This window comes from Suricata suricatta, chromosome 5, assembly GCF_006229205.1.
Source record: "Suricata suricatta isolate VVHF042 chromosome 5, meerkat_22Aug2017_6uvM2_HiC, whole genome shotgun sequence".
Taxonomy (NCBI): domain Eukaryota; kingdom Metazoa; phylum Chordata; class Mammalia; order Carnivora; family Herpestidae; genus Suricata; species Suricata suricatta.
This window is the reverse complement of record NC_043704.1, coordinates 58,091,328-58,115,740: the sequence shown is the minus strand read 5'-3', so window position 1 is coordinate 58,115,740 and position 24,413 is coordinate 58,091,328. Positions and strand designations below refer to the sequence as shown.

At 40.7% G+C, this 24,413-nt stretch overlaps 2 protein-coding genes across 7 annotated transcripts in view; one reads left to right on the top strand and one right to left on the bottom strand.

Moving 5' to 3' along the window:
* Positions 1 to 24,413, bottom strand: part of CD96 (CD96 molecule) — a 98,008-nt gene that overhangs the window by 36,733 nt on the left and 36,862 nt on the right. For 5 of the 6 annotated variants that reach the window (XM_029939264.1, XM_029939266.1, XM_029939268.1 and 2 more), the window contains exons 6-8: positions 14,416 to 14,506; positions 11,990 to 12,178; positions 2,575 to 2,667 (exon numbers count right to left, since the gene is read on the bottom strand). In XM_029939264.1, coding sequence (XP_029795124.1) covers positions 2,575 to 2,667; positions 11,990 to 12,178; positions 14,416 to 14,506 — 373 coding nt within the window. The remainder of the gene's footprint in view (positions 1 to 2,574; positions 2,668 to 11,989; positions 12,179 to 14,415; positions 14,507 to 24,413) is intronic. The other variant, XM_029939269.1, reaches the window with a different exon arrangement.
* ZBED2 (zinc finger BED-type containing 2) lies at positions 19,324 to 19,977 on the top strand. The gene has a single exon (XM_029939271.1). It carries the CDS (start codon positions 19,324 to 19,326, stop codon positions 19,975 to 19,977), a length of 654 nt encoding a protein of 217 aa, XP_029795131.1.

Here is a 24,413-nt window from a genome sequence, read left to right as displayed (position 1 = left end):
AAAAAATCTCTTTAATAAATGGTACTGGGAAAACTGGGCAGCTACACATAAAAGAATGAAACTGAACCACTTTCTTATATCATACACACAGATAAATTTAAATGGATTGAAGGCCTAAATGTGAGACCTAAAACCATAAAAATCCTAGAATAAAACACAGGCAGTAATTTCTCTGACAGTAGCTGTAGCAACATTTTTCTAGATGTTTCCTAAGGCAAAGGAAACAAAAGCAAAAATAAACCATTGGGACTACATGAAAATTAAAAGCTTTTGCACAGAAAACAAAAATATCAACAAAACAAAAAGTCAACCTAGTGAATGGGAGAAGATATGTGCAAATGACATATCCACTAAGAGGTTAATAATCAAGATATGTAGAGCTCATACAACTCAACACCCAAAAAATAAAAATCCAATTAAAAAATGGGCCAAAGACATGAAGAGACATTTCTTCAAAGAAGGCATCCAGATGGACAATAGGTTAATGAAAACAAGCTCAACATTATTCATTATATCATTAGGGAAATGCAAATCAAAACTATAATGAGACATTTATTACCTTATACCTATCAAAATGACTAAAAACAAAACAAAACAAAACAAAAAAAACCCAACCAAGCATTGCAAGGATGTGGAGAAAAAGGAAACCCTCATGCATTGTTAGTGGGAATATAAACTGGTGCAGCCACTGTGGAAAACAGTGGGGAGAGTCCTCAGTAAATCAAAAGTAGAACATCCTACAATCCAGTAATTGTTCTACTGGGTATTTACCAAAAAAACACAAAAACACTAATTCAAAGAGATACATACATGTTTGCAGTCTTATTTACAATAGCCAAACTATAGAAGCAGCCCAAGGGTCCATTGATGGACGAATGGTTAAAGAAGATGTAGTGTACATATATACAATGTAATATTATTCAGCCATAAAAAAAAGAATGAAATCTTGCCATTAGCAACAACATGGATGGAGCTAGAGGGTGTGATGCTAAGTAAAATAAGTCAGTCAGAGAAAGATAAATACCAGATGACCTCACTCAAACAAAACAATGAGCAAAAGTAAAAAACAAAATAAAAAAATAAGCAAAGGTAAAAAAGGGAGAGAGACAGAGAGAAAGAGAGAAATCAAGAAACAGACTCTTAGCTATAGAGAACAAATTGATGGTTACTAGAGGGGAGGTGGGTGGGAAGATGGGTGAAATAAGAGACGGCCATTAAGGAGTACACTTGTCATTATGAGTACAGGTGATGTATGGAATGGTTGAATCACTATATTGTACATCTGAAACTAATAAACCACAGTATGTTGACTAACTGGAATTAAAAGCTTAAAAAACAAAATAAACAACCTATACAACTCAACACCAAAAACCAAAAAGTCTGATTTTAAAAATGGGTGGAGAACCTGAAAAGACAGTTTTCTTTAAAAAAAATTGTATGTCTTTTTTTTTTGAGAGACAGAGAGAGAGAGTGTGAGCAGGGGAGGGTCAGAGAGAGAGGGAGACACAGAATCTGAAGCAGGCTCCAGGCTCTGAGCTAGTGGTTAGCACAGAGCCTGATGCAGGGTTCAAATCCATGAATCGTGAGATCATGACCTGAGCTGAAGCTGGACACTCAACCGACTGAGCCACCCAGGCACCCCCAGACATTTCTATTTTACAGAAGGCATACAGAGGGCCAACAGACACATGAAAAGATGCCTAACATCACTAACCATTAGGGGAATGCAAATCAAAACTACAATGAGATGTCACCTTACTCCTGTCAGCATGGCAAAATAAAAAATATCAGAAATAAAAGTGTTGGAGAAGATGTGGAGAAAAAGGAACTCTCATATACTGATGGTGAGAATGTAAATTGGTACAGCAACTGTGGAAAAATAGTATGAAGAAAAAACAAGAATAGAAATATCATATGATCCAAAAACTTTACCACTGGGAATTTACCCAAAGAAAATGAAAATACTAATTCAAAAAGATCTATGCACCCCTATGTTTATTGCAGCATTATTTACAATAGCCAAAATACAAAAGCAACCCAAGGGTCTATCAATAGCTGAATGGATAAGGAAGATGGAATATTATGCATCCTTTAAAAAGAGGATGAGTTTGTGCTATTTGCAGCAACATGGATAGATCTAGAGGGTATCATCATGTAGTGAGTTAGACAGGAAAAGACAAATACTATATGATTTCACTTATATGTGGAGTCTAAAAACAAACACAAATGAACAAACAAGCAGAATCAGATCTATAAATACAGAGAACAAACTGGTGGTTGCCAGAAGGGAAGGGAGTGGGGATGGGCAAAATGCGTGAAGGGGAGGGGGAGATACAAGTTTCTATGTACAAAAGAGCTAAGTCATGGGGATGAAAGGCATAGAGAATATCGTCAGTGGTATTTTCACAACCTTGTATGGTGATAGACTGTGGCTATAGTTGTGGTGAGCACAGCACAACAGAGAAGCTGAAATACTGCATTGTACATCTGAAACTAATGTAACATTGTGTGTCGACTATATTCAAATTAAAAAAATAATTTAAGAAAAGGAAGGATGTGTGAAAACATTCTTACTTGTAGGAGATATGCTGTTGGCTGGAGAAGTTTGGGTGCCAACGGTAGATGTGACAACATTAAGTGGAGAGTCTGTTGGAGGGTTCATGGAGCCTGAAAGGATGAAATGGATATTAATGATGAGGAAAATATTATAACATAAAGATGATTTATTGACTTAATTTCCCCCCCAACTTTGTCTACTCATCCAACAATTCATTAATGAAGGCCTATTACACGCAAGGCTGTGGGATGTAGTGGTGAATGACAAAGGCATTGGGCTGTGTTTAGGACCATAAGCCTAGATAATAGGCAGGTGGCCAGGAATTGTGTTGAGTGCAAGGTGCCAAGGGGATGCAAAGAAAGGGTACCAACCAGGACTGGGAGGTCAGGGGAAGCTTCCTGGAGGAAATAACATTTAACCAAGACCTGGTAAAATAATTATAGCAGCTAATATCTTGAGGTGTTTGAAAAGTAATCATACAGTTTACAAATTTGCAAGCCTGCAAAATTTTATTCGCAAGAGAAACAATGATGTAACTCTCCAACTGGACGTAACATCAGTGAACCTAAGATTGATGGCATTATTATTGCTTTTTCTAAAATACCTATCTTTTGGGCAGAAGACATGAATAGACACTTCTCCAAAGAAGATATCCAAATGGCCAACAGACACATCAAACAATGCTCAGCATCACTCAGCATCAGGGAAATACAAATCAAAACCACACTGAGATACCATCTCATGCCAGTCAGAGTGGCTAAAATGAACAAATCAGGAGACTATAGATGCTGGTGAGGATGTGGAGAAACGGGCATCCTCCTACACTGTTGGTGGGAATGTAAACTGGTGCAGCCTCTCTGGAAAACAGTGTGGAGGTTCCTCAAAAAAATTAACATTAGAACTCCCCTATGACCCAGCAATAGGCACTGCTAGGGATTTACCCAAAGGATACAGAAGTGCTAATGCATAGGGGCACATGTACCCCAATGTTCATGGCAGCACTTTCAACAATAGCCAAATCATCGAAAGAGCCTAAATGTCCATCACCTGATGAATGGATCAAGAAGATGTGGTTTATATATACAATGCAATACCACATGGCAATGAGAAAGAATGAAATCTGGCCATTTGCAGCAACATGGATGGAACTCGGGGTGTCATGCTAAGTGAAATAAATCAGGCAGAGAAGGACAGAAACCGTATGTTTTTACTCATAAGTGTAACAGGAGAAACTTAACAGAGGACCATGAGGGAGTGTAAGGGGAAAAATAGGTGGGGTGATGGGGGGAGACAAATCATGAGAGATTCTTGAATGCTGAGAATAAGCTGGGGGCTGATGGAGGAGGGGGAGAGGGGAAGGGGGTTGATGGGTATGGAGGAGGGCACTTGTGGGGATGAGCACTGGGTGTTATATGGAAATCAACTTGACAATAAACTATAAAAAATAAAATGCCATTTTTGTCACAAAATTTTATTTGGCTATACATTTTCTTGATGTGTATGGGGACAGGTAAGGATGAAAGAGAGCCTAGAATACATTGTTGTATCATATTATACACTTATACCAATTCCTTAAGCTTCTATTATTGAACTGTAAACTAGTCCTATATGAACCAATATATACTAACCATATAAACCAATTCACAAATGCCAGAAGGATCTATTAACTTTAGGAATGTCTGGGTTAAATATGGTTAAATGATTTTAAGGCTAAGGGATTTTGTGATTTTCTAGATATAATGACATTGGGTGTATTGCCACACATTTGATGTACTGTTTCAATGATCTGAACATTTAATTGTAAATTATAAATTATATTATTGGTTCTATTCTGTAATTTATTTTAAGGGAAAAGTATATGTAAGTTATGGCACCTGAGAGTACATAGAACATTGGAAGGAATGTGTTTTTGTAATTAAGGTGTAACTCTGTTTTATGTTTAGTATTGGCAGTATTGTTATTGCTACCACTGTTGTCTGTAGGTGATACTCACAGTTGGCTCTGACCTGTTATCTTATTATCATATAAATGATCTCTTGCTATTAATCTTTGAGGAGGGTACGGAGAAAGTCACATAGGGAGTATACAAATAGGCTGGTGGAATGACCATCCTCTTCCACCCGTACCATCTGAAACATATTTGAACACTTCAACATGGCATACACATCTGATCATTATTTTCTTCCCTCTATTACAATACCACTTCATTTCCCAATGCTGCCTATCATATTTTACATCTCAGATCACACCCTCAATCCAACAGGTGATATTTCAATCTGATCTCCATGGATTCTTTCTTATTGTAGATGCTGTTTCCTCATACTTTCCTGCCACAAACTGCCTGGTATGCACCTTCTCAGACTTGAAGGACCCTAGGGATCCTTGTGATGTGCTCATAGTCCTCAGTGTTTACCCTAGCCAAAGCCTTATTGCTCTTCATCATCAGTATACTCCTCAACAGAAGTGGTTGAGAAATCTCTGTATTTCTGATTCCTGGCAAATGCAGGTGGATGAATAAATGTATATAGATTCCTTCTTAACATTGAAAGAGAGACCAACTTTAAGTACATATCTGACTGCGGATGCATAATAACCATCATCTTTCAAAGTAGTAACCTTAATAAGATGAAACATGGGCCTGGAAAAGTAATGCCCAGGTGTTTTTCTCTATAGATTGATTAGAAAAGAAGTTGGCAAACTATGGCCCACAAGTCAAATCCCAAACTCTGCCTATGCTTGTGAATAAAGTTTTATTGGAATACAGCCATGTCCATTTGCTTATGTAATGTCTATGGCTGCTCTTGTACTACAATGGCAGAGCTGAGTAATTGTAATAGAGACCATATGATTCACAAAGCATAAAATATTTATTATCTGACAGATAAAAACAGAAGTCTGTTGACTCCTGGAAAAGAAGATGTTGATAGGTTATGCTCAATCCTGGATTTCTACCATAGAAAGCATTTAGTTTTCATTTATTGAACATTTCTATTTTAAGATGCTATTCTGCCCTATTTCAACACCACTTATCTGTAGTGTAATCTGAGAGGTTCTTGATAAACATAACCCTGTAGTGTATTAAGGAGTTGTGACTGCAAGATCTGTATCTTGAGATGAACTCTTGCTCTGTAACAATAATGATGCATAGCTTTTGAGATGAAACGTGCAGCCAAAAAAAAAAAAATAGAAGAAGAAAAAGAAGGAAAGAAAAGAAAAGAAAAGAAAAAGGTCCTGCTGGTTTCAGACTGTCCTGTAAAGTAGAAACTCCTCTTTGGTCAAAACAAAACTCAAGGTATGTAGAAAGGCGTGGCTAAGCTTAACAGAAAAAAAACAAACCAAACCAAATCAAAACAAAAAATCACTCTATTTCCGAAAACTCAAATGCAGAATTTGACAGAAAGATGTCAAGCAGTTTTCAGACCACTGCATTCACCATCGGGTTGTAAGGGGTTGTAAGGGGTTAAGCTGCTGGCCAAAGCAACTGCATCTGCTTCTGAGGGTGTCCTATCTGCAGCAGGCCTGGCAGGGTGCCGGGACCACCCTCATGGGCAGTAATGGCCAGGTGTCTGACCCCCAGGGCAGATGATCAGTTCCAGGGCTTCCTCAGAGCTCAAATCAACCCTTAGCTGGTCCACCTAGAAATGAACTGGACTCCCTAGCTTGCGAGGCCTTTGCTTCTCAAAATGTGGTCCATGTGGCCTCTTAGGAGCTTTCTAGATATGTAGACTCTCAGGCCCTGCTCCTCCACCTCAACTTAATGAATCAGAATCTGCCTTTTAACAAGATCCTTGTGTAATTTGCATGTAGATTAAAGTCCTTAACTGGGGTGCCTGGGTGGCTCAGTAGGTGGAGTATCTTTCAGCTTCCTCGGGTTTGTGAGTTCAAGCTCCATGTTGGGCTTGCTGTTATCAGTGTAGAGCCTGCTCTGATCCTCTGTCCCCACTCTCTCCCCCTCCCTTGCTCATGCTCTCTCTCCCTCTCTCTCTCTCAGAAATAAAATAAATATTAAAAAAAGTTCAAATGGAAATCCATGTAATGATGAATGACAGCTGATGACAGTGAGGACATTACCCACCCCAGGGGGCATTTGCACTCAACTTTTGTTTTAAAATAAAACAAAGCATCCCCTCCACCTCAAAACAAAATGAAACAAAACAAAGCAACCTTTGTATAAGTCAAAAAATTGTCCCTGCAGTGCTACAATTTTAGATATTCTGATAAGTGAGGCTAGCAGTGAAGCTACTCCTGCCTCTTCTGCTAACTTAGAAGTCTTTAAACTTTAGCAAATGCCCTTCCTCTGTATATCTATAGATTTTGGATTTCTTCCTAGAAATAACAGAGCATTCCTGCCCTTCAGAAAACATGAAGCAGGGGTGCCTGGGTGGCTCAGTCAGCAGAGCATCCAACTCAATTTCAGCTCAGGTCAAGATCCCAGGGTTGTGGGATTGAAGCCTGTGTCTTGCTCTATGCTGAGTGTGGAGGCTACTTAAGATTCTCTCTCTCTCCCTCGGCCCCTCGCCCTTGCTCGATCACTCTCTCTAAAACAAAATAGAGGGCTGCCTAGGTGGCTCAGTTGGTTAAGCGGCCGACTTCCGCTCAGGTCATGATCTCACAGTTTGTGGGTTCCAGCCCCACGTCAGACTCTGTGCTGACAGCTCAGAGCCTGGAGTTTGCTTCAGATTCTGTGTCTCCCTTGCTCTGTGCCCCTCCCTGCTCACCCCCCCCCCCCGCTTTGTCTCTTTCTCAACTAAATAAATATTTAAATTTTTTTAAATAAATATGTATTTAAAAAAGAAAAAAGGAAACAGGAAGCAGATCCCCTCACACAACCCCCAGCCCTGAGATAATGTGTTTAGCTGGCTACCAACAAGGTTGCACCTAATCAAGAAATGCTACAGACTACTGTACTCACTTACTGATTCTCAACCCCTTTAGAAATCCCTGGACCAGGCAGAAATCAGAGAGTTGGACTCTGCACAAGAGCCCAACTTCTCCCCAGGTGGCCAGCCTCCTGAATAAAGCTCATATTCCTTTCCAGTCAAGACTCCTCTCTTGAGTATTGATTGGCCTTTTGAGTGAAGGGCAGCTGAACTTGGGGTTTGGTAGCAGCAGGGTAAAATATTTTGGAAAGAACTTTAAAAAACATGATTTACTGTTGAATCACAGGAATCTGTAGGCCCCAGTGCTCAAATAGCTGCCTGAAGAGCCACTGACCACCCTATGCCGCTGACCCTTTCCATTTCTGAATGTACTAGAATAAGAATCACTGAGCATTTGAACTCACTGGGAGAGTGGGAGGCAGGTGGGGAAGGGAACATCTCAGAGAGCTGCTTTCAGGCTTCCAACTGTTCTCTGGGAATAAAGGGGAGCAAAAATTCCTCTCCTCGTACTAAATCTCCTTTCTGCTCTGCAATATTCTCAGAATTTCTCTACTTTAGATTTTTCTTCTAGATTTTCATCTCAATATCTGTCAACAGTAATGGCCTGATAAAGCAGTAACTCTTGCACAAGGCATCAGAAGTTTTCTTCAGAGTTCATAAAGCTCCCAGCACAAGCAGAAAGTGTTTGGAACTAAGTGTTTAAGAACTTATGACCAGTAAGGAAGTATGATCCAGGGATGACTTTGCTTTAGAGAGTTTCTGCTGCATCTTCTAAATCATTCTTAAAAATATGTGCTAGACAGAATATGATCAGAATGTAAGCTATAATTTTGGGAAACTGAACTCTTCAAGACTTATTGTCTTTAATATTTGATCATAAAGGATAAGAATTCATTTGACAATTTAAAAATAACCATCTGCTCAGAGTCTAAAATTATACTAGATCAAGGACTGCCCTATAAAATTGGCATTATGGTGTGCTTTGGGAATTAGGATCAGTGCTATCCCTTATTGTTGCAAAATTATTTGTTATTTTCTTATCTTAAAACCAAGCACAGTGTAAGAGAATGAGAAGCCACAGACTGGGATTGAGACATTTGCAAAAGAGTCCTTTGGTTAAGGACTATTATTCAAAATATATAAAGAACTCTTAAAATTCAACAGTAAGAAAACAATACACCTGATTAAAAAATTGGGCCAAAGACTTTAATAGACACCTCACCAAAGAAGATATAGTGAGGGTAAATAGCATAGGAAAAGATGCTTCACATAATATGTCATCAGAGAAATGCAAACTGAAGCAACAAGATACCACTACACACCTACTAGAATGGCCAAAATCCATAACACTGACAATATGAAATCATGGCGAGAATTTGGAGCAACAGGAACTCTCATTCACTGCTGGTGGGAATGCAGAATGGTACAGCTACCTTGGAAGACAGGTTAGTGTTTTCTCACAAAACTAGACATACTCTTTTCTACAGTCCAGCAATTGCACTCCTCTGTATTCACTCAAAGGAATTGAAGATTCATGCCCTGCACATGGATGTTCAAAACAGCCTTAGTCCTTATTTCCCAAATTTGGAAGCAACTAAAATGTTTTCCAGTAGGTTAGCAGGTATATAAACTATGATACATGCATAAAATGGAATATTATTCAGTACTAAAAAAGATAAGCTATCAAGCCATGAGACAAAATGGAGGCAACCTAAGTGTATATTATGAAATGAAAGAAGTCAATCTGAAAAGGCAACATACCGTGAGATTCCAACTATCTGACATTCCAGCTGTATGACATTCTGAAAATTGTAAAGACTAAAAATATCAGTGGTTTCCAGGGGTAGGGGATGGGGGTAAGGAATGAATAGGATTTTTAGGGCAGTGAAAAATCAGGGCCTGTTTTAAAATTTTTTTTAATGTTTATTTTTGAGAGAGAGGGAGACGATTGTGAGTCGAAGAGGGTCAGAGAGAGAGGGAGACAGAGTCCGAAGCAGGCTCCAGACTATGAGCTGTCAGCACAGAGCCTTATGCGGGGCTTGAACTCACAAATTGCGAGATCATGACGGACGCTTAACTGATTGAGCCGCTCAAGTGCCCCCAAGACCTTTTAAAATTACAATGATGAGCACATATCATTATACACTTATCCAAACTCATAGGATGTACAACACCAAGTGTGAATCCTAATGTAAATTATGGACTTTGGGTGATTATGATGTGTCAGTATAGGTTTACCAGTTGTAACAAATGAACCATACTCTGGTGAGTGATATTGATAATGAGGAAGGCTGTGCATGTATGTGGGAGGGTATATAAGAAATATCCATACTTTCCTCATACTTTTGCTGTAAACCTAAAACTGCTCTAAAAAATAAAATCTTTAAATCAAGAAAAGCTCAATTTTAACATCAGAAAATATTGGTATTTCTTTCTTTTTTATATTTATAGTTTATTGTCAAGTTCATTTCCATATAACACCCAGTGCTCTTCCACACAAGTGCCCCCCTCCATGCCCATCATCCCCTTCCCCTTTCCCCCTCCCCCTTCAGCCCTCCGTTTGTCTTCAGTATTCAAGAGTCTCTCATGATTTGCCTCACTCCCTGTCCCTAACTCTTTTTCCCCCCATCCCCTCCCCATGGTCCCCTGTTAGGTTTCTCCTGTTAGACTTATAAGTGAAAACATATAGTATCTGTCCTTCTCTGCCTGACTTATTTCATTTAGCATTACACACTCGAGGTCCATCCACATTGCTACAAATGGCCAGATTTCATTCTTTCTTATTGCCATGTAGTATTCCATTGTATATATAAACCACATCTTCTTGATCCATTCATCAGTTGATGGTCACTTAGTCTCTTTCCATGATTTGGGTATTGTTGACAGTGCTGCTATGAACATTGGTGTACATGTGCCCCTATGCATCAGCACTCCTGTATCCCTTGGATAAATCCCTAGCAGTGCTATTGCTGGGTCATAGGGGAGTTCTCTTGTTAATTTTTTGAGGAACGTCCACACTGTTTTCCAGAGTGGCTGCACCAGTTTGCATTCCCACCAAGAGAGTAAGAGGGTGCCCATTTCTCCACATCCTTGCCAGCATCTATAGTCCCTTGATTTGTTCATTTTAGCCCTCTGGCCAATTACTCTTTGACAAAACAGGAAAGAGTATCCAATGGAAAAAAGATTGGTTTTCAAATATGGTTCTGTCTGTGATGGGAATGGGATTCCCCATAGGAATTTGATTTTGTTTGGTCTTTAGCTTATATCTTTAAGGCCTGCCAAAGTTACTGGCAAATCTATATGAGAACCAGTTACTGTTACCCTGTTCTAAGACCATAGCCCTACCTGTGTCCAGCCTTCTAGAAAGAAGGTGCATTTATTTTTTAGAGAATTGGGCATAATTGAGTATGGATGTTTTAGCATAAACCCATGATCTTTTCTGAATGATTAACTCAAAGTTCGTTGGGAGATGTGTTTGTGTGTGTGGTACACACATACACAGGCAGCCTTATAGGCACGATGCCACTGCTCCAGACTCAGAATGGCACTGACTTCTAAATAAGAGGATGGATTTGCATTGAGCCACATACCCTTCCCATCCAAGGCTCCCAGGGACCAAATGGCTGCATTGATGAAAGGGCCAGGTAGGACCCAAGATGCAGACACTGGCCTTGAAACAGAGGAACTTTCCCTTACAAAGTACCCTGAGTTTTATGAGTATGTTATAGACCACAATTTCTCTGAAAAATAGGAAGGTGGTAAAAGATGTTAATGGTCCTGCAGAGTTGTGATAATGGCTAACAAATCTGGTTAAGTATTACTTTGCTGTTACACATGCATGTTTGATAGTTGTCATTACAAACTTCTATTTTTTATAGGCAATCTGTTGTCGCTGCTTTTGTTGAGACATTTGTTCACATCTTTTATGTAGTAAAATCTCCATTATTTGGTCAGGTTTACAGTAGTGAATATTCTGGTTCATCAAATGCTGTAAATAAGTAGAATGATCCTATGCATCAATTTTCAAGTCATAAAAATCTTCTATATGCCAGTTTCTGTGCTTCAACTTAGGGGCACTAAAATCATTAAGATACAGTCTTTGTCCTCAAGCTATTTGTATTTCATACATGGTTTATCCATTCCTAAGTATTAAAATTATAAATGCTCTATGTAATTGAAGGTTTTTAGTAACTCAGATTTTAAGATTTTAAGAATCTCTCTTTATCATCAATATATTAGTGTTAATTTTCATTATAGGGTAGATTAACAAAAAGTTATTGAAATTTGAAAAAAATTGCCATATTCACTAGAAATTCTTTAGAAACAGGAATGAGCTGCTTTTTATTTGAAGAAATTCTTTTAGGCAGAGTCCCATTGTTCAACAAAAAAGCCTTGATACTATGAAATTTAGTAATATTGAGTTGTCTAAAGAGTTTTCTGAGATTAAAATACCATGGAAATAATGAGTAATCTATTTGTTCTAATTAGAAATGTTCTGAGCTTATGGCAGTCTTGGCCACCCCTTGTTGACCTTATGATATAGACAACTCACCCAAGGAAAAAGTGATCTTTTCAGATGAGTTATTCCACATTTTATTTCCGGGGACTGGAGATACGGCCATACACCAGATGGTCAGGTTGTTTGATTGCGTTGGTTTATTACCATACACCCTTGTCAAAACAGACTTCAGCTCCCAAAATCCACTTTTGTCTTTTCTCTCTTCATTAGTAATGTATACTTCTAGAAGACAGATTAAGACAAGATCAGTCACCAATGTTTTCTGTATGAGCCATAGAGTGATGGCAAGGCATGGCTGGGAATGGTTCAGTTTACGGTAACACAGAGTCTAAAATGGTCAAATCACAGCTTCTGTGCAGCGGGGGTCTGCTCCAACAGGACTGCAGTTAACCTCAACTGTTTTTGCTCAAGCTGCTGCATGGCACTGATCCCTGGTCAAAGTATGAAATGCGTTGATGAATAATGTTGCTTTGTTGGTGACCATGGGTCTGAGGGGCCTGGGGGCCAATTGTCCTAGCTCACCAGCATTGTTGATTGTTTATCAATAATGGTAAGACTGATGATTTGCACCTGGCCCAGGCAAGAATCTGGGAAAGCTCTGCGGTCGAGTCTGGCTACATAGCAGGAATACGCCCAAGTAAAATACAAAACACCCTCAGCCGAGACTCCATGTGGGGCTCCCTGCTTCTGAGGTGCTCTGCCTCATATTGGTGGTCCCCCCTTTGCAAAGGAGCCCGTGTCTGATTTCATTGGCCCCCTTGTTGTAAATCTATACATGGGATGCATATCCTTACTTTAATGCTGCTGTTATATTGTAACCTTTTCCTGAAATAAGCTGTAGATTTATAGCCATTGTCATTTGGGTCCTGTGAGTCTCCTTTAGAAATAGAAACGGTTCAACTGTCACTGTTAGTACAACCTCCAAATAGCATGCACGGCAGCAGGAAATTAATGTAAAACCATCTGTCACCGTAGGCCAGAACTTTCTGAACTCTTACGGCTTCTTTACACTAAAGGCTCTAAATGCTAGTTTTGAAGTTGTTACCTGCCAAAGTAATAACTAAATGTGGTAGAATTCTGACCACAGTGTCTGACCTCATGGTTGGGAAGGGTAATGAGCACATCAAACCAGGGCTTACTTAACGGGAGACTATATCTGTAATGACCTTTAAGAGAGAGAGATTTTCAGGACCGCAGTCAGTGAATTGGGTGAATTGTTTTCAAAGTGAATAACAAAACCAGTAACAGTCTCAAAATGAATCAAGTAGATCAACATAATCATTCATCAACATAAACTTTTTATATTTTATCAATTAGAAATAATAATGTAGCAAGAGCTACATGACTCAGTTACTGTTGGAAATATATTGAGCAAAATGACTCAAGAGGAAGAAGAAGGGCTGTTGTCCCAGGCAGGGGCTGGCTCGGATTGTTTTGGCAAAGGCTGCCATGTTTATCGCCTATGAAAAATACGGCTTTGTGCATTCTCATCTGGGCTTGTCCTGGTGTGTGTCCCTGCTCCAAGAATTTTTAACTCTCCTGATGGAGTTCCTTGTCATAAAGCCCAGTCCTTTATATGTACTTCCTCTAGGCTTCCCCACCCCACACAGATCATTACAAGAAAAAGTATTTGCTTATTGATTTGCAGCAGTGGTGCTAAGTTATTTGAATTAAATGAAATTACTAATACATGTATGTTGAATTTACCTTTTGTACCCTCATTTAAGAAATCTGCTTTTTACGGGATGCCTGGGTGACTCAGTAGGTTAAGCCTCCGACTTCAGCTCAGGTCATGATCTCACTTTCATGGGTTCGAGCCCTACTGTCGGGCTCTGTGCTGACAGCTCAGAGCCTGGAGCCTGCTTCCGATTCTGTGTGTGTGTCTCTCTCTGTCCCTCCCTGCTCATGCTATGTCTCTCTCTATTTCAAAAATACATAAAACAGGGGTGCCTGGGTGGCTCAGTAAGTTAAGCCTCTGATTTCAGCTCTGGTCATGACCTCACGGTTCATGGGTTTGGGCCCCGCATAAGGCTCTATCCTGACAGCTAGCTCAGAGCCTGGAGACTGCTTCAGGTTTTGTGTCTCCCTCTCTCTCTGACCCTCCCCTGTTTGCACTGTCTCTCTCTGTCTCTCAAAAATAAATAAAAAACATTAAAAAATTTAAAAAATAAATAAAAACATTTAAAAAATTAAAAAAAAAGAGAGATCTGCTTTTACTAACAGTTGTTGAGTTAAAGAAATCAGGTGCATTTCTTAATTCTGGGAAATGTCACCCACCATCATCCTCTCTGAAGCAGAGGCACCAGAAAATGGCATCTGGTAGGCAAGATGATGTTTGTCTTGGAATGAGAATTGTTCTTAAATGCCATGATCAGCTCGGGAAATGGCAATTGCTATTCTTCTTTGTTTTCTTTCTTTCTTTCTTTGCCAAATCTATTTCCATTGACCTATTTCCTTACCTTCTTTTTCACCTTGAGGAGAGCCTCCTTCTACAAACCAGGTGAGATTTGCTGTGGGAAATACATTCCTCAGGGAGCAGGTAAATATTCTCTGGGGGTAAAAAGGAGAACACAGAAAGGCTTATTTGCACATTCAGAAAAAACTGGAACCCCTTACATCCCTGCCAACTGTCACAGGAGGCAAACTGGCAGGAAACAATTTTCTCCACTTTCAACAAGGCTGTGTTTACCTTTCAGAGCTTATGTGGAACAGTGAGCTACAAACAGTCTGTCCCCTATAGACATGTCATGAACTCATGGCTGGAAACACAGGTCAACTTGTGAAGAACCTAGGATTAGACTAATGTTGCAAGTCTGGATTCTGGGTTCCGGAAAAGGGAGATCACAGCTCTCCCCAAGAAGAACAAAATATTACTAAACGGAAGCCACCAAAGACTAAAAGGAAGAAGCTCAAACAGGCAGGACCAGAAAACAATATTCTGTTAGACTATAAGCTAAAAGATACTCACATATGCGTTGTTTCCATTCCTCAAATTCTATAAAGTACTATTTGTAGCAACAACCACTGAGACCATTATTGTAAATATCTAACTTTTGACTTGTGAAGAGTTTATGAACTTGATTTTTCACTTTATCATTTTAACAGTCCTCTAGGATGGGGTAGGACATGACTTATCATTATCATTTGACAGATGGAGAAACCAATGCACAGAACCACAGAATGGTTAAAAGGAGTGGAAAATAGTTGATGGCACAATTGAAAACTAAGTTACCCCAGTTCCAGTCCAAGATATTTTCTGGTAAAACACATTGTACTGAAATATGAGAGAAATAGAACAGGCTTAGAAATAGGGTTAGCTATGTTTTATTTCTAACACTGTATTGGCTCTTTGTGAGTGGTGGGGGTTTTTTCAACAACCTGGTGAAAATATCCAAAAAGAATTACTGGACCTTATTATTGTTATTTTACCTGAGACACTATAAAATTGTATTTCAATGTTTTTATAAACATGCCACAGCATGAGGTTTTTAAAAAATTTATGTTTATTTTGAGAGAGAGAGAGAGAAAGAGAGAGAGTGTGTGTGCATGTGAACAGGGGAGGGACAGAGAGAGAGAAGAGAGAGAAGATCTCAGGTAACCTTTGCACTTGTTAGCACAGAGCCTGACATGGGGCTTGATCCCACAAACCGTGAGATCATGACCTGAGCCGAAATCAAGAGTCAGATGCTTAACTGGCTGAGCCAACCAGGTGCCCCGACACTATGCAATTATAATCCCATGTATAGTTATTTGTTTTCTCATCAAGAGACGTATGCATTTCACATATGACCAGCCTTCGTTCTTAGTTCTAAATATTGTCCACAACTGATGAATTTACTAGTAAATAACAATGAACTATATGTAATACTTGGTGTGCCAATTTCTTCACACACGAGTTATACTCAAAGAGTCTGATCCTGAGCAGAGCTGAAAAATCAAATTTAAGGATCCTAAAGGAGCGTGTTTCTGGTGAGATCCTACTGAAGTGCAGTGTGGCATTCCTCCATACACCATCACCAAAAGCCCGAGGCAATCATGAGTGACTCTCTGTGGAATCCACACTTGACAATGGGGACATGTGCATGTGGCAAGAATGCGGATCCATGACATTATGTCACTTTGGGTCCTGGAAAGCCAAAAGTAAAAGCTAAAACAAATTCTTATTTAGTGAAGAGAAGAGAATTCAATTTATTTAATCCAATAAAATGCTGAAAATTGATGTTTATCTTCAGGTGGCCCACAAAGGTATGGAAGAGTTGTGGGAAACAAAATGTTAAGAAAAAAAGTTGTAAAGGTTTTTATTAATGCCAATACTTTTAACCGCTCTCATGACTCATTTCCTCCATGCTTGGTTAACCTGCCAAAAGACGATGATATGGTAATATCAGGAACAAGTAGGGGCTCTGCTACCTTTGAAAGGCAACAGGCCCCTGAAGAAATCTCTTGTCAGTTTAATAAAAACCTTAAGAAGCTTTAACTCTTGTGGATTATCTGAACTTGGATTTTATTCAGATTTAAAATACTCTATACCACCTCCAGACTGTGTTCCAAGATTTTATTTCTGAATGTGCTGTTGTCCTGAACTCCTCCCAATCTCTCTGAAGTTGAAAAGCAACAGATTAAACTAGTTCAGACTGAAGTCAAACCTCTTATGAAACATCCAGCTTATATGGTTTTGCTGTGCAAGCAGAAGCCATTGCTGTTTGGGACCTTCCATGTGAGTTAGATGAAAAACGTGGTATTAAAAAATAATGATGAAGAATATAGGCACAAGAGTCTGTGTAACACCTACAAGTGCACACACACACACATATTCTTCTGCTGAGAAGTCAAAATCACTCACTCACTTATTGTGTGGCTGTCATATCCACGAGACAGGCCCAAGAATTGGTTTCTACAACATGTTTTTCTAAGTACACATGGAATACGTGAACGATAGCACAAAGAATTATATAAGAAGTGGCAAAAAGTATGTGGATGGTTTTGTAGGAGAGCAGAGAAAGATGAATTCTGGGAATAACTTAGAGAACAGAGTTATATTTTGTGGTCAGGGAAGAGATGGGTTGGGATTCCACAGGTGGTCCATAATGGAAAGTGGTGGGGAACTCACAAAGACTGATAGATAGAATGGGTTCACAGTTCTCCGTGGGAGTTGGGCACATTGTCCTGAAAGCAGAGGGAAGCCCTCTGAAGACTGTAGCATAATAGATTGGCGAATCCAAATCTGGCTGTAAGAATGACCATTTCCTTATTTCCACAGTGGAAATACTGAAATGCCCATTTGTAAGTTAGCCCCGATTTAGTTTGCCTAAGTTTGGGCAGAGCCTTTTCAAAAGGGCTTTTCATAGGTTCATTTTTTTAAACATTAGCTTTTTAGTTTACAAAGAGAAATCTATTTTTTAAAAAGTTTCCCTATTTGTTTACCAATTCTTCCTTTCTTTTTGGAGTTCTTTCCTTCCCTCAACCTTCTTTCTTCATTTGAAATTTATCTTTCAGTCTTGGCATGTTTTCTACTCTGCTATTTCTCTTTTCTTCTATAAGGCAAAGATTTTTCTTCAACAGACACTTTCTTTAAAATGTCCCTGTCTCCTCTTGGTAGGTTCTCCTTCCTAAATATACATATATAAATATAGCATATACGTAAATATGAGATTTGTGCTTAAATTGTGACTATTCATTTATTTCACTTCAACCGAGAATAGAAGCCAATAGCATTTTGCTTTTCTAGTGCTAGTTACATAATACAATAAAAAGCAACCTCAAATCTGCTCAACTTGTATTTCCTTCAACTTGGGAGGATTCCTTTCGCTTCATCTTTCCTTTTGTATGGCTTCCTTGGCCTCTCTATTGACTGTATTTACAACATCCAGAGTCTCCAAACCAAAAATTGAGATTTGTGATCTGACAACTGGACAAAATATTTGAAAGCACAGACTTTACTGGCGCATGTGGTTTCTCTGCTGAAACTTCACCCTTTCCCCCTTTAAATATTTTTCTTTGCTCCAGAGGCCAGATGATCCAGTTATCTGGAAACAGAACTAAGACTTGTAGGTGCTTGATTTATTGTTTCACTACAGAACATTTGCCAGGAACATCTTTTTTCGGGGTGGAGGGGGTTGCGGACAAACGTTTGCATCTGTGTGTGGGCGAGCAGAGACACGCCCACTTGGAAAGGCGGCTTCCTGGGAAGTGGGAGGGAACAAGACCTGCAGGTGCCCTCCTCCTAGGGGCAGAAGTCAGCTAACAGCTCCCCACAGTGTATGAGAGCAGTCACCCTGCCACCCTGCGCCAAAGCCACCCGAGACAAGCTCAGGGCCTTGCTTGCCTGTAAGTACCCACTTGTAGGGCTATGGGGCCGAGGGAGGCGGGGAGAGTGTTTACTGTCTGGGATTGCAAAGCTTGACGAATAAAGCTCCCAGTCACTTAAGAGATGACCCCAAAAAAAGGACGGAGAAATCAGGTCATTTTTAAAAGTGTAATTGTCCATTTGCTTATTTAAATGAACAAGCCAAACATCTGGAGTAAGCTGCTGTCGGGGAGGACTTATCAGCTATTGGCTTTGCAGGTGGCGGTGCCCAGGGAGGCGGAGTGTAAGCTACTTGCGAGGACTGTCGCGCAACAAGTCTGTTGAGATGCGCTCCATGTCTTTCTCCTCTGTGAGGGCCGGTTCCTCCTGCTGAAAACAGCCAAGCCTGCTGGGATTCTTGGACTCTTAGCCCCAGAGGCTCTCTAGGGGCAAACCGACCTCACACTGGGAACTTTATTACCCAGCGTCTGGACTGCTTGTTCCAACAGTTCTCAGGAAGCGTGAGTGTCTCTCACATCAGCATCTCTCTGTGCTTGCTTCTACCTATACTGAGGAAGGCCAGTGAGGCCCCAGCCCTGGGGCTCCTGAGCAGCCTGAGGGTTCAGAACCTCCAAAACCCATATGTAGGCCTCCAGGAGCACAGAAACATTGGAAGCAGCCGGGAGGAGAATCAGGAGAAAACCTAACATTATCAATATTCAAAAACACTTGTGGTGGCGGTTGATGTAGAGAATACTGAATTCACTGAAGAACTTTGTAATTTCTGGACTAATTTGTTTTATCTTCCTGGTACACATAAAGAGGGATTAATACATATCTGGGGCCTGGTGGGAATGTATTTGGGGGCCTCAAAGGCCATTTTGTGCGGCTCTGACTCACTCTGACTCTCCCTTGAAGCAGAAAGGAGGAAACATCACACCACCCAGGAGTGGCCAGCCTTTGGCCATTGTTTTGAATCCCAGAGTTACTACCACAGTTCCTTCCCAATTACTCATTTTGCCTTAGCTGTGGTTCAGCTAAGACTTCTGGCTCAAGGAAAGCAGTTAAAAGAGGAGACAGGATGAGGCGGGAAGAGGAGGAAGCGGAGGAAACCAGGATGAAGGCAAAAGGAGACCTCGAGATGAAGGAGGAAGAGGCAGTCAGTGAGAAGGGAGAATCAGTTGGCCCTTTTGCGAGCGCCATGCCCACTTCTATGCCGCACAACAAGGGGTCCCGGTTTTCCGAGGTTTGGGAGTATTTCCACCTGGCCCCTGTTCGTGCTGGCCACCACCCCAACCAATATGCCACCTGCCGCCTGTGTGGCAGGCAGGTGAGCCGTGGCCCGGGGGTTAACGTGGGCACCACAGCCTTGTGGAAACATCTGAAGAGCATGCATAGAGAGGAGCTGGAGAAGACTGGCCATGGTCAGGTGGGGCAGCACAAGGACTCCAGGCCCCAGGGGCCCCAGCTCCCCATGGGTATCGAGGGCGACTGGGCCCGGCTCCTGGAGCAGCTGGGGACCCTGGCTCTATGGGCCAGCCAAAGGGAAAAGGAGGTGCTTAGGAGGGAGAGGGCAGTGGAATGGCGTGAGAGAGCAGTGGAAAGGAGAGAGCGAGCCCTGGAGGAGGTAGAAAGGGCCATCCTGGAGATGAAGTGGAAGGGAAGGGCTGAGAAGGAAGCCTGTCGGAGGGAGCAAGAGCAACCTGCAGCGGCTCATCCTTTCCATTTTGTTTAAATCAGCCTGGGAAGTCTCTATTCTGAAGACGCAAACGTTAGGCACCCAGGGAAGAGTCACTTTAGCTTAATTATAAAGTATTTTGTTTTTAAGAGAGTGCATAATATGAATTAATCTCAGCAGGTCTGAATTGACCAAATACTTATCGACAGGGCCCCTGACGCTGTCCTGATCAAAACTTCCAAGTGTATTAACTGAAGATCAATGTTGTTTTGCCACCATGGGTCTGTGAGTTTGGGTGCAGAATGTACCATCCTGTCAGTGGTGATGATTGACAGTAAGAGGATTTATGCCTAGCACTTGGTGAGTGGAGCTGAGGATTCTGGTACTTGAGGCTGGTGGGGTAGCTGGGATGTGACTATGGGACCAGCTCATTCTAAGAGACCCCGCCACGAGCAGAGCCAAGGCTTCCTGGGGCTGAGGCCTTTGCACACATACTGGTGGTGATTTGAGAACTGGGTATAGGCTTGTTCTGTGAGCCCCGGCTGTAGAAGGACATAAAAGCTTGAACCTGAGCTCTTGGGACCCATCCAATGCAGGTCTTTTCTCCCACGGGTGCTGTGTTGTACCGTCTGCTTACATTAAAGCTCTGTCACCAGCAGAAATTGTCTGAATCCTGTCTTTTCAACAACCTAACACACACGTAAGTAATGTATAATCAGCACAGAGAGAATTAAAGACTTTTCAGCTCACTCGAAAGAAAGATTAAGAATAGAAGATGTAAAAACTTATTCATACATGTTTAAAATATAATCTAATTTCATATTAAGGTCTGTTAAAGAGGGAGTTCATAAGGAAGAGAAGAAAAAAACTCAGGAAGGAAAAGAAGAGAGGCAGTGAGTAAGGAGAAATAAAAAACAGAGGCAGAAAACCAAAAAAGAAAAAGGGATAGGGAAGTCCGAACATATCAGAGGAGAGACAGATCCCTCCCCAGAAAATTCACCATGGAAAGATGAGAGACCATGACTGTCTGGGAGACTGAAGGCCAGAGAACATTTTCTGAGACTCTGAGGTCAAATTTAATGAGTTAAATTGCTTTTGTTTTGTCCCTAAAGACCACTCATTCATTTGAACAGTAGGTTTTGGATTTTACTCCTGCCTTTGAGATACTGGCTACATGCCAATTGTTCTCTGGCTTTAAAAAAAAAAAAACAACTGTTCATTTTTGGGACACCTGGGTGACTCAGTCGGTTAGGTGTCCAATTTCAGGTCAGGTCAGGTCATGATCTCACCATACATGAGTTTGAGCCCTGCGTCAGGCTCTGTGCTGACAGCTCAGAGCCTAGAGCCTGCTTCACGGTCTGTGTCTCCCTCACTCTCTGCCCCTCCCCTACTTATGGGCTCAGGCTTGCTCTCTCTCTCCCTCTCTCTCTTTCTCTCTCTCTCTCTCTCAAAAAAAAATAAACAGAAAGAATATTTTTAAAAATTTAAAAATGTTGATTTTTAAATATTTAGAGATGCTTTGTAAAAGGGGAACCTACTAGTCAATAAGGAAAGAACAATGTCCTGGGCTCTTGAAGGTGTGCCCAATATGGTTACTCAGGAACAGATTAAAACAAAGTGACAATGACTATGGCCTCTGGGTTGGAGCTGACTTTCAGTTTGGATGATTCCTCTAGAATCTGTTTTTTGTTTTGTTTTGTTTTGTTTTGTTTTGTTTTACTGGGTTGGGGGTGGAGTGAGAGATGGTGGGAGCTGGGGAGACAAGAGCTAATAAAACAGTGCCTCATTATCTTGTAAATAGGTCCAAGCACTTAATGGGCATCAGCCTCCCAGAAAGTGGACAAGATCCTGGTATAGTAATAGCATGCTGTTTCCCTCTGTCCTCACCTGTGTGGCTCCCTCTTACTGCTTATTCTTAGACTGTCAGCAGCTCTAACAGCCAAATCTGTCTTCCCTGTGAGCTGTTTGTGGAACAAGCACAAGTTCAAACACAAGCTTGTGAAAAGCCTAGATTGTACTGCAGGCTTGTAATCTCCCACCCTTTTTTTTTCCCTAGAAACTTGGCTGATATTAAAGATTTTACTTCCCATATGGTTTCCCAAAGGGGTGTGGTGCCATTTTTAGGGCCCTCTCCAACTGAGGTAAAAACTCAGGGACTTTCACCACTATAAATGATGATGGCCACTGGAGTCCCATGACTGGACCCTGGGAATTAGGATCTATTGTTCCATAAGATGCCAGAAAGGAAGAAAGGAAGGAAGGGAGGAAAGGAAGAAGGAAGGAAGGAAAGGGAAGGAAGAAAGGAATGAAGGAAAGAGAGAGAGGAAATAGAAAGAAAGAAAGAAAGAAAGAAAGAAAGAAAGAAAGAAAGAAAGAAAGAGAAAGAAAGAAAGAAAAAGAAAGAAAGAAAGAAAGAAAGAAAGAAAGAAAGAAAGAAAGAAAGAAAGAGAAAGAAAGAAAGAAAGAAAGAAAGAAAGAAAGAAAGAAAGAAAGAAAGAGAGGGAGGGAGGGAGGGAGGTGGGGGGGAAGGAGAGAGAGGAAGAAGCTCTAATACCTAATCTTAAACACTCATACACCCATACATTTGAAATGAAGCTTAAGAAGGTCAAAGAATCCACAGATTCAGGCTTTGCAAAACCACAATTAAATAAATAGCAATAATCAAAACCTGCAAATAGACACCAAAGCCATCCTGTTGAATGGTAATGTGTGTTTTTAGATTATGGGTCTGTTCTACATGGCTCTTATGATTTTAGCTTCTCTTCCTCTTCAGGCATTTTAACCCCAACTACTTTTGTTTCCTATGTTTCATGTTAGGTAGTTCTCTTTATATATTTTTTTCAGTTAACTTTTGTCAAACATAATAAAGGTAGAGAGCGATGAGGATAAGACCCATGGAGAAGATGGGGTTAAAGCCGAAAGCCTGGGCATAAAAGAGAGACCTATATGGCTCATGGAAAGACCAAACTGTTGAATAAACCCTGGAGTTTTCATGTATCTCTTTTGTGCCTTCTTTTGCCACATCGCCAGAGCAGGTTATGCAGGGCCAGGTCTGTGGGCTGAGGGCTCTTTGGGCCAGCATCTTGTGTTCCAATACAGTGTCTGCTATAAGAAGGGGCCCTGAGGTTTCAGTTACAGATTCCTTTTCCATCTCAGCTGGGGGGCGAGGCTGCGCACCATGCTGGAGCCCTGGTGGAGCCTTGCCCCCAGGACGCACAAGAATAGGACATCCACAGGTATAACACTCTCTTTGTACATCCCTGGTATGTCTAAACCTGAGAAGTATCATGGTTAGAATAATTTGGGGGCTTTTCTATTTTTCAGGAAAACCAAATTAATCATAAACTTCATTGGTTTAGTAATGCTGGAAAACAGAACTCCTAATGGACCAAATCCCTATAATCTCAACACCAAGGGCTGCTGGTGGAGTAAATATGTGGTGCATAGTAGACGTCCAATAAGTGCATGTTAAATTAGTTAATCTCCAAGAAATGAAGGGGAGGGCTGGAAATTACCATACCCAATACTTATGGTTGCCAGATGGTAGATGCTTGACATATGTTCTCTTATTTGATCTTTGTATCACTCTTGGGAGGTTGGGATCATTGTCCATGTTCACTGATGAGAAAGCTAAGGAATTGAGGTCCCAGGAGTCAGAGTTAATAAGTGATAGAGGAGAAATCAGACCCAAGTCTATTAGATTCCACAATCTATGTTCTGTTTTTTCATTATCCCACACTGTTTCCCAAAATCAATCACATAAGAGATTTATGAACATATATTCAGATGAAAAAATGGATGAAAGGGAGCAGCTGAATGATAAATAATGAGGAGGAAAGAAATATTCCTGAGACATCTATTATATGCAATATACTCCATTACTATGCACAAATTTAATTCACCTAAGAGCCCCATGAAATATTAATCCTGATCACAGTTTTAGATGACTTGGTTGAGACTCATGGAAGTTAACTACTAGATGAAGATGTGTAGCCAGGAAATGGCCAAATTAGGATTTGATATTAGTTCTCTCTGCCCCTGAACCAAGGTCTCCTTTCATTATATCATCCTACCTAGTTATAGACATACTAAATTCTCATCCCAGCTCTTCCCTTTATATTAGTGATTCAGCCAATTGTGTAGACCGTGCTGGCCACCATTTCTCATCTGTAAAATGATGGATGCCCCACCTGTTTCAGAAGTTCACTGAAAGCATCACTAATAAAAGCATGTGGAAGGACTTTGAAGAGTTAAGAAGCTATTAAAAGTACAATGGGGGACTCTAAGAATATTACAATAAGAAATTACTAATGTTTGGCAGAATCTTAAAAGATCCAGAGACAAGTAATGTCCTGTCACTGGTTATGTAGAGTTAGTGAGAGATTATTCACTAACTCCCAGGAAGGAAGGTTCTCTGACTGTCCTCGTCAGCACCTAGGTGAGCATGGGTACAGAAGAAATTTGATAACATGTAAGAGAAAGTCCTTTTTTTT